Source organism: Lipophrys pholis, assembly GCF_963383615.2.
Source record: "Lipophrys pholis genome assembly, chromosome: 21".
Classification (NCBI taxonomy): domain Eukaryota; kingdom Metazoa; phylum Chordata; class Actinopteri; order Blenniiformes; family Blenniidae; genus Lipophrys; species Lipophrys pholis.
In genome coordinates, this window is record NC_137649.1 from 17,961,324 (window position 1) to 17,972,428 (window position 11,105).

The 11,105-nt window shown below is 44.2% G+C and overlaps 1 protein-coding gene across 1 annotated transcript; it reads left to right on the top strand.

The window, feature by feature from the left end:
• Positions 1 to 6,005: 6,005 nt before the first annotated feature.
• Positions 6,006 to 7,844, top strand: LOC308126689 (thyroxine 5-deiodinase-like). Its single transcript, XM_080491246.1, has one exon. It carries the CDS (start codon positions 6,242 to 6,244, stop codon positions 7,046 to 7,048), a length of 807 nt encoding a protein of 268 aa, XP_080347372.1. The 5' UTR covers positions 6,006 to 6,241; the 3' UTR covers positions 7,049 to 7,844.
• Positions 7,845 to 11,105: the final 3,261 nt, after the last annotated feature.

Consider the following 11,105-nt stretch of genomic DNA (forward strand, 5'->3'; position numbering starts at 1 on the left):
TCAGGAGAGCAGCCGGAGCAGCCGAGCAAGTGTATAACTGCAGCATGTGTCTTTGTGTGGAGGAAAAAGAAAAAGGCCCAGCATGAATCCTTGCGTAACTCCCGTTATTATCTAGCTGCGTGAGTCAGACAGTGATTCTCTCCATGTAGGAGAGATCTGTCGAGAGAGGCTGCAGGAGTGGAGAGGATGATCTGCTGGTTCACTGTGTCAGATGGAGCACAAGGACTCGGGATTATGAAAGAGGAGAGATTGGTTTGTGGGCGGTAATCAGTTACCTTCAAACAGCACAGCTATAACTTTTTTTTTTCTTTTTTTTTTAATTACAAGAAAATAAGTTTTGTTTTAAGATGATGATAGTGGCACGGCTGAAGGCGGGACATATTATGATGGCATACTCCAAGAAAAACAATAAACAGACATAAAAAATAACGTTTTCTATATATTCTAGTGCTGTCATTCGATTAAAAAAAAATAAAAAAAATTAATTGCACAATTTTCTGTAATTAAATTGCGATTAATCGCACTGTTTTTCTACTCAAGAATGAAGCTTGTAATGGATATTTATTGAGGGAAAACCATGGAATTAATGTCGACTCAAAATAATAAAAACATGAATAAATTATCTGGTCTGGTCGTCTGGGTTTTGTGAGAGTGCAGGTCCACCACTTTTAGAATTTTAATATTTCTACGAAGTTGTGAACTTATTACATGAACTAGGTGGCAATAATATACTGTAATATACACATACACACACACACACACACACACACAGGAGAGACAGTAACACCAATTGAGAGAGAGAGAGCAAGAGACAGCACGCACACCCGAGCACAAACTCGCGCACGCGCACACAGTATACAGAAGCGCAAGGGAAAGAAAGAAAGAGGAGAAATTAATATTTTTACCTGCAAGTATTTCCTCCAGCTTTAGTAGTTTTGTGGATCCTGGTCAGTCAACAGCCAATTTTTTAAAGTGAAACTTTCTGCGTTAATATCATTCCACTCATATTATGCTGCCAGAGACGCTTGCACGTGCAGCTGCTCCGGTAAGGAAGTAAAAATAAAAAAAAAACGGAAGTAAACAAAAAGAAACTTTAAACATTTTCAGGATTAATTCATGCTGATGTTAACTTTTTGTCAAGGACAGAAAATGCTGTTGACCAAGACAACAAAATTACAAAAAAATTTTTTATAAAGTTTTATCTTAATCCTCTGCATTTAGTGTCGCTTGAGGTAAAGTGAGACATTCAAGCAAGGCTGACAATATTTTATTGGGGGGTGATGACATCACTGCATCATGTGGCCTATCAGAGGACAGGGAATTGAAAACTGAATATTGGCGTTGATTTTACATGAATCGATTTACCTTTTTTGACCTTTGACCCAATCGCTCTCAAAATACAACATATCTCTTCATAATCCCTCCAACACACCTTTTATAATCTATGCATTTTTTTTATGTCAGTGTGATTAGATGTATTGCAACAAAATAAAGTCCCATTTTTCGGACATCACCCACCTTGAAGATCGTCATACTAATCCATTAAATCACCATAAAAGAAACAATATGGTTCTATTTAAACATTTTCTTGTTTACTGCTATTTATATATCTACAGAAATCGATGTGAATTCATTGGCAACACAGCAAACAACATTCGCATGGCATAGTAGTCCAATTTATTTACAAATTATTATTAAAGGCCCATGTTTACCTTTCCTATGTGTCAGATTGAAAAACTGCCGTTATTCATTCTAATTAGATATATATATCTGTTTTACATGACCTCTGTGCTCTCTCTCTGAATAAATGAGCTGCTCAGTTTGGAACTGTGATCATTACTGACTAATCTGAACTCTCTGCTTTCACACGTGTTCGTAAAAGCACTTCATAGAGGAGTGAAGTTTGCACAAGCATCAAAATAGGCATACGGTGCTTTTCACCCCATGTTCAAAAAGCTGCTTCAGTTCTGAATTGTGTTTCCTTTGCAAATGTTTGTCTGCAGCTTTTAGCTGAGTGTTTCTCCCAATATTTGGATGACACGGTGTGTGTGTGTGTGTGTGTGTGTGTGTGTGTGTGTGTGTGTGTGTGTGTGTGTGTGTGTGTGTGTGTGTGTGTGTGTGTGTGTGTGTGTGTGTGTGTGTGTGTGTGTGTGTGTGTGTGTGTGTGTGTGTGTGTGTGTGTGTGTGTGTGTGTATTACTGCATGTAACTCACTCGGTCCTCTGAACACGGCGCTCATTGATAGAGGAGAATTAGGGCCTCGAGCTATTTATGTGCAACTCAGTTTTGCTTTTTTAATTGCATCTGCATTCATAAGAGGGGAAGATGGCCTGAGGCTGGACAGTTATTCGGCCAGTCCAGCGTCAATCATGAATAATGAGCCAATCAAACCACAAGAAAAAAGTTTCATGCATCATAGTGGACCAATAACAGAATATATGATGAAGTGTGGGCTGATTTACTTGTGTGTGAGGCCACTCAGCCTAGATTTAAAAAAAAAAAAAAAGGCATCGCGAAAAGAACTGCCAGCCCATCAGACACATGTCCGGTGTGCCAGATGACCAGTTCAGATCGTATTGTCCGTATTAAAAAAAAAAAAAAAAAAACAGCCCTTGAGAAGATGAATTTAGCACATGCTTTATACTAAAAAGCTGTTTTTATCAATACGAAGCAAGAACAAATCTAGCTCTATCTTGAATTTATATTATAACAGAAGAAAGAGACATTTTGCCTTTCCGATACTGTCAAATTCAACCCGGTTTTTAAATGTGAAGTTTGAATCAAGAAAGCCTTCAAATGTGTCGCTGAGGTGTGCGAGCCAGAGACGAAGCTGTTTGTACCGACACAGAAGCCCACACTGCTCCCTGTTGCGCTGTGGTCCAAACCAAATGCAGACCTCAGTTTGAAGTGGCTGAGTCAAAAGTATCAAGCGCGAGCCTGGTGTGACTAATAAAACTGCACACAAGCAGAAAAGGCCACATCAAATAATTAAATAAGTGGCAGAGGCAACCTGGCGGGCATTCCAGGGGAACTGACCGTGCCGATAGAGAAAGCTCAACCGGCGGTCACAAAAAGGAAACCTGTTAAAAACACACAATTCTAGAAAATGGGGCAGCTTTGTCCAGGTTTTGCTCCCGAGGAGAAGTGATTATAAAAACATTAGAAGATCTATATTAAATCGTTCACATCCGATGTTGGAGAAAACTGAAGTCAAGCCTGAAACTGAATTTCAGGCTCGACTGATTTTTTTACAAATATTTTTTTTTTTTTAAAACTGAACCAGCCGGCCTGGAGCCACCCGTGTTTAAAGTTTAGTGACTAACATGTGGGTGTATTATTATTTTTTTTATTTTATTTTTTTGTCTAATCATTCATCTAAGCTGCACTGGCAGACGGAGTCAGGATACATGGAATGTGGTGAGGACGTTAGAAAAGTTGAAGATCTACAGGACAATAGATGTTGCCACAGAACAAAAGACAGGAGGATGAACTGAGGAATATTCACTTAAGAGCACACAGTTAAGAATAAGTACATGTTTGGTGGGAAGGTCAGAGGTTTCGATGGCTTTTTCATGTGTGTCGGAGGGATGATTGCGACGTCGGGGAAAGGAGGCTGCCGGGCACGAGGACAAGGTCAGTGAAGGGGTTAATGGATGCTGTGATGCAGTGAGGGACGACATGCAGGTGATTGGTGGGACCAAAGAGGAAACAGGAGACAGGAAGTATGGAAAGACAGATGGACTGCTCTGGCATCCCCAACTGAAAATAAAAAGCCAGAAGCAGAAAGAATTCACACAGTTCTCTCTACTCAACGTGTTCCTTTGACACTACACTTCCAGTTTTTTGTTTTTGTTTTTATCTTTCTGGACTGTTTTCTGAGGTACATTGGAGGAACATTTGCATTCACGCTGACTTGATTAAGATACAGTATCATGTATTATGTAGAAGACCGCCGCTGGCTGTGGCTACAGTGGGAGTCGGCGCACGCTCATTCATTTGCAGCTGCCGAGGCACAAATCCGTACTGCACCGAAGATTGATGCGGTTGGAGGCGCCCCTGCGCTGCATACCTGTCAGATGTCATCCGTCTGACGGTCCAAACAGTGCTACAGCTGGACACGTTCATAACGCGCCCAGATTAAACACAGCAGCGGGCAGGAGAAAAGAAGGGGCGGGGGGCCAGTGTGTATCCTCTCACGGGCGTCCACGGGCAGGTAAAGCACCTGCAGCTGCGCTCGCAACCAGCAGTCACTGATCGACCTTTCAAAATGAGTAATGAGCAGCAAATGGAACACGTCCCCTCCCCCATGATCTCTCCCTCTTCAGCGGTTTCTCCAGTCTCTCCCGAAACTTGACAACACATTAGCAGTTCGTCTCATCCCACTCCTATCGTGAGGTATCGTGAAGGTATTACAGAAAATAGAATTAAAAAAAAAAAAGAAACACATTTTTAAGCAGTCTGCAGTGATAAATATTCTTTTGTCAAAAAAAAAAAGAAAAAGGATTTTCCAGGGAATTTGAATGTGTTTTGAAATATTCAAGATAAGTAAACAATGCGCCGGACATTTGGTGAGCAGGGCCCATTATTCGAGCTTCAGCTTGAAGCACTTATCTAATTATAGTTAGTAATAAAGTATTTGATTTTCCTCACAATGAGATGCCATAGAACAAAGGAGAATGTGAAAATACAACACGGCCCTTCACTTTCCAGCTGAAAAACAGGACTGAACTGAAATATCCTCTTTTTTTTAATTAAAGCTCCCACGACTTTTCTGAAGCAGGACATTACTTTTACTTTGTTGGCACAGTTTGGGGGGGTTTTTGATCACACTTCTCAAAGTGGCCTGGACCTTCATACCTCTCCGTCTTCCTTCACAAGCTTCTTCCCTCACTTCATGAAGCATGCAAATTCCAAATCTGTGATACCTTTTACAATTAAGATCATACGTCAGGAAAAAGTGTGTTCTTTAATAGGAGGTGGATGGCAAACAAGATGGACAATGTCCACGTGGAGAGGAAAGGGGGGGGAACAGGGAGAAGCATGATTTACACGGACATTAAAACAGAGACGGGACTAAGTTGGGGGGCTGAAGAGATAGTCGGACACATGCATATTGTTATGGCATCACAGAACCAGAGCCAAGCGGTCACATGGATGCCATCCTGTCAGCGGCTGTGACGAGGTGGAAAGTTTCAAGGTGAAGCGGCCTGATTTGTGGCGGTCAAGGTTCACGGGAGATTCTCGCGTGTTGAATAACCGTGTTACCGCGAGATATTTGGTTCTAAACCGTGTGAAAGTTTCCTTAAATAATCAAATCCTTTGCATTGATTTTTGTTGTAGAAGAAGAGAGGGAATAGGATTGAATCTCATCAAGGTTTGGATCATTTCCTCATGATAATTGTGTTATTAGAAGGTTTTTGTTTTCGTACCGTGTGTGTGTGTGTGTGTGTGTGTGTGCGTGTGTGTGTGTGTGTGTGTGTGTGTGTCAGACTGGCGGCGGCAAGTTTGCGCTGCCTCCTGCTCCTCACAAGGTGTTCTGAGGCCCCGGCTGATCGCTGAATGAGTCATCCGGGCTGGGCCGCCGCGTGCGTAGGAAACCAGCTCCGTCTAGTGGCCGCTCGCGCCGCTGCGCGCTTCAAGTCTCACACACACACACACACACACACACACACACACACACACACACACACACACACACACACACACACACACACACACACACACACACACACACACACACACACACAGGCAGAAGTGGAAGTCAAATGTTTTTGCCGGCTTCTTCTTCAGCAGCCGAGCGAAGCAGCCGAAACTACCGCGAGTGTCTCCCCGGATGACGGAGGACGCAACGATCGCGGACTGTCATGGTTTAATAGGCACGTGCGCATGGAAGACGCCGGGATCGGGGTCGTTTCGTGCATTCCCCCCCCCCCCCCCCCCCCATCCACCACCACCACCACCACCACCACCACCTCTCTGCCTCCCTCCCTCCCCACCTCTGGGTTCTTTCTGTTCTTTTCTGTCTCTCGCTGGATCTTTGAAGCCCAGAGTTGACGGGAGGTAATCCCCACCATGTGAGTGGGCGGTGCGTGTTTTTTTTTTTTTTTTTTTCCATTATTCAAATGCTGGTGTACCTATAAAAAGAGCGCCTGCGTGCGTCAGATAGTTTTCTCCAATGGGTAAAGGTGACTAAACATTAGTTGTCTCCTTTTGCCGGCTCAGTCCTATCGGCAGGGGAAGAGATGATGGACGACTCCGGCGGTGTCCAAATGGCGAGGGCGCTGAAGCATGCAGCCCTGTGCCTGATGCTGCTGCCCCGATTCCTGCTGGCCGCCGTCATGCTGTGGCTCCTGGATTTCTTGTGTATCAGGAAAAAAGTGTTGCTGAAAATGGGAGAGGGGCAGGACGGTCCGGAGGACCCGCCGGTGTGCGTCTCCGACTCCAATAAGATGTTCACCTTGGAGTCCCTGCGGGCCGTGTGGTATGGTCAGAAATTAGACTTTCTCAAATCTGCGCACATTGGGCACGCTGCGCCCAACACCGAGGTGGTGCTGGTCCAGGAGCGGAGGCCGGCTCGGATCCTGGACTGTATGAAAGGGAAGAGACCGCTCATTCTTAACTTTGGCAGCTGCTCCTGACCGCCATTCATGACGCGTCTGGCGGCGTTTCAGCGCGTCGTGAGTCAGTACGCGGACATTGCGGACTTCTTAGTTGTATATATCGAGGAGGCGCATCCATCGGACGGCTGGGTGAGCTCGGACGCGCCGTACCAGATCCCCAAGCACCGCTGCTTGGATGACAGACTGAGAGCGGCTCAGCTGATGCTCGCAGAGATGCCCGGCAGCAACGTGGTGGTGGATACTATGGACAATTCGTCCAACGCCGCGTACGGAGCTTACTTTGAGAGACTTTACATCGTCAGGGATGAGAGAGTGGTGTACCAAGGGGGCAGGGGTCCAGAGGGATACCGGATTTCCGAGCTCAGGAACTGGCTGGAGCAATACAGGAGCGATCTGGTGAATTCACAAACAGCGGTGCTCCATGTGTAGTAGATGCTGAACTGCCTGCTGCTCTGCCCATTCTGCTTAAAACGTCTAACCCACAGTGCAAAATATTCCGATGCTGCTATGAAAATGTTCACACACTGCACATGGTTTTTTGTTTTTGTTTTTTCTTGCGTAAAGAGGACTTTCTTTTTTTTTGTTTTTTTTTGGACATATAACCTGAAGTCATGTTGAAGCCTGTGGGCTGTCACGCCGTGCTTGTCTTGACCTTAATTGGTTGCTCTTAGCGATTTTCTGTACCTTTTAGTGTGGGAAAGTCTTAAATCAGTCGCGAAATGGGTTCAACTGGTGATCACCCAAGGCTATTTTTCTACAGTACGAGCGAGCGTGCGTGCGTCCGTGTGTTTACGTGTGTGTGCGTGCGTGCGTGCGTGCGTGTGTGTGTGCGTGCGTGTGTGTGTGTGTGTGCACGCGCGATCAGGCTGATATCTCACTCCGGTGTCTCCGTGAAGTTCGGTTTTTAAAAGGCGCATCCAGAGAACCGACACTGATGTTTCCGACACCGGCAGCGGGTCCTTATGAGCAGGACGCCTTCCTCCTCCTCGATCGATTGCCAAATGATGTAACGTTGAAAAGATGTAACTGAACAAATGTTTTCAATAAACATCAGATCACACACTGATGATGTAATGTTGACTGAACAAAACAAAACAAAAAAACAAAGAAAAAACACACATCTGAAAAGTTCTTGCTTTTATTATTTTTCGCATTATGATCTGATTATTCTCATGTCATTTAACGGGATGGGTCGTGTTTTTCTAGCAGCTTTATGTTATTGTTTCTTTTGAAAAAAAAAAAAAGAAAAGAAAAATCTGTTCTTGGTTCTGAGCACTTGCTCCTTAAAAAAAAAAGTGGGACTGAAAGAGCAAACAACAGCTAATTCTATTGATACGGGTGAAAAGAGGTTTTTCACATTGTGTACCTGAAATGCTAATGAGATGAAACTGGTGTGATGAGCAAACTGAGCGCAGGACTCACTGCTTCACAGAAACTGCCTCACAAATTCTGCTCTGTGAGAATATGAATCATTGTCATTTCTGAATTTCCTTTGTGATGGATGTGAAGGTTTTATCCAAGACTAGACTCACATGTCTCACTCATATGAGTGCACAGTCGCTGTGTAAATGTGTAAACATTCCTGTGTAAACACAGAAAAAAAAAAACCCAAGTGATCAAATGTTTCCTTAATATTAAGTAGTGCCATCATTTTTATATGCACAGATTTAATTCCTGCTCTCTTATATGTAGGCCTTACACACTGCCACATATAATTAGGATTAGAGCGCAGCGTGAGTGCTGCGGATCCCATGTGGCCCTGCTGTGGGGTTTCTAATGTATTCAGGTTCTTTCGTGTTTCACTTGATTCTCATTATATACTGTACACCACAACATGCATGTGGGGTGTACAGCTATGTGTGTCCTTAGGCATGAGCATGGCGTGCTGTGAGGTGTGAACTGAGAGCAGGGGAACTGACATGCGACCTGGCTGTCATGGTTTCTGTGCTGAAAGGAAAAAAGGTCCCCCCCCCCCCCCCCCCCCCATCCCCCCACTCCTCCTGTTATGTAGGCTAAAGCCCTCACAGTGAAAACAGCAATAAAGTGAGAAAAAGAAGGTCAGTCAATCAACAATCTCTGACCGTAGAGACTTTTTTTCTCTCCCTCCTCTGTATATTATATTTCAGTGGTGCCCTGGGATTGACTGATAACTGTAAAGATATGGAGGAAAACAGAAAGGCTATCACTAACAAGCTCCTATGTTGTGGACAGATCCCTCCATACAGGACTGAGCGTCCAGAACTTATTTTTCTCTCTTCTCGTGAAATCCCACAAGAGTGTTTTATTGTCGAAACGTCGCCTCATGAATGTCCGCCCGTCCGGCTCCGTCTCGTTACTGTGTATTAAAAACAGCGTAGTGCAGGATGACACAACCATCTTGACAAGCGTATCTTGAGAATAGATTTAGTTTCGTCCCAGCAAAGTGACCAAATGAGAAAAGCAGTTTGTTATGTGGGCTGCGTCAGACCGCAGGTTTCAACACTGATGACACACCGTGGAGTTTTTTTTTTCTTTTTATCAGATCCCGGCACGGTTTTGCGTCAGACAACACAATCTTCCAGGGGATTTTATTTCCATCGGGACAAAGTGATGCTGGGACAATCAGACAAGGGCCCCCGATTTAAGTGCTCTCAAAGCATGCCTATCTATCGCGAGCGTGCGAAAAACACTGAGCCATTAATGTCCTTTGTGTGTTTTAAGTGCACGTTGTGCGCAGAGCCTTTTAACTCCCGCATGCATGGCGGCGTGATCGAAACTCCCGCTTCGCCGCGACAGTCGCAGGCGCTTTGTTCGACCACTTGCCCCGTTGTGATGAAGTGTTGATGTAGTTCGTCTGCGTTACATACAGTACACGTCGGGCCAAAGACACTTCTCCACTGCTTTCTTGAGGCGGAAGAAGTGTCGCCGTCTCGTGCCAGGTCGGCTCACGAGTCATAAAATGTGACTGACGTGAATTGTGCTCCTTCCAGTTTGTGGTTTGTGCCACCCTACGTGTGAGAATGTTCAACTTGCCACCGGCTATATGAACTTGTCACCTCCTGTGTTTACAACTTCCTCCATTTGATAAGTTTCTCTTGGCCCTGTTCAGTTCCTCGCGTTCTCATTTACCTCCAATCAACCCTTGACTGACGGTGTCTAACCGGCAAACACTCTGGATCCCTCAATACATTTTGAATGAATTAACTTCTCTTATGAGGGACAGCTGTAATAATGTCTGCATGCAACACTTCTTTTGCATTCATTAATTTTTTTTACTTTTAGATGTTTTTTTTTTTTTTTACACCACTCCACTTCACATGCAAATGATGACAGATTGGTAGAGCATGCCACTCTATTAATCATTTAAACATTGTACATACATGAATACGAATCCTCCCCCTTTGTGAGCAGCCTCCTCCTGCTCCGGGCTCAAGTCTTCTCCCAAAGGCCCTGGAACTTGAAGGTCCTTCCCTGTATCTTTGGAGATCTCAGACGTTGTTCCTGGAATCTGCTGGAGCCGCTCTCTCAGTTGGGTGGCCTCAGCGCCGAGTGTTCACAGCACCACAGAGACCACTGTTGATTCCCTTTACACCACTTTTTCTCGCTCTTCTTTCAGCCCTTGGTCGTCGTCAGGCTTCTCTTGTTCCTTGTTTGCAATGTTTCTGCGGGATTGCTGCAACTATCACTGCAGAACCCTTTTGTCCAGTTCTGGTCAAATAATATAGAATAGAATAGAATAGAATAGAAATTATAGGGATGACACCAGTAAGTCTAAAGTGCATAACATTTCAGACAGATCAATAATCCTCTACAGAAAAGAGACGATTCGAGTTGTAACAGAAACAGAGTCGGTAATAATTACTGCACGCATGAAGCTGGTGACATTTTCAGTTTGCAGTAGCGGTTTTTAGAGTTAACATGTCCCCCCCCTGAGAACTGGAGAAAAAGTTGCAAAAATACCCTTGTTTACACATCGGGTGTTCTGAAATCTGATTGGATCGAGAGGAGAGCATTAATGCGCAGTCTTGGCCAGCAAACAAAAGACTGTTTAATCTCTCTGAGGTTTTTTCCCAGATAAATAAAGTTATTAGCCATTGAATAACAACACATAACACAGTCTCAGTTCCCAAATCTTTTTTGGAAGCGCAGTAAGAAATTCCAAGAAGTGTGTGTCCTGAAACTCTAAAGGAGGAATTTCTAGAAAATCCCAGAGATAAGTTCCTGCAGGCGATCATTTGCTAAGCTCTCCAACTACAGCTAAATGGAACTCCGAGTCCTGTTTCACAACATTGTGTCACATTATGTCAATCTAAAGCTAAATAATAAATCAACTCACATTATGTGTGTCGTGTTAAAGGTAGCACTGAGCTTGTCAAGACACAGAAACAACAGCTTCAGGCTCATGCGGCTCCATTCTCACAGGCTGGTTGTTTACAACTTGTCGTGCTGCCACCAAGTGGCCAGTAATACAAAGTCATGCGACTTTAAATCATTCAAATGAAGATTT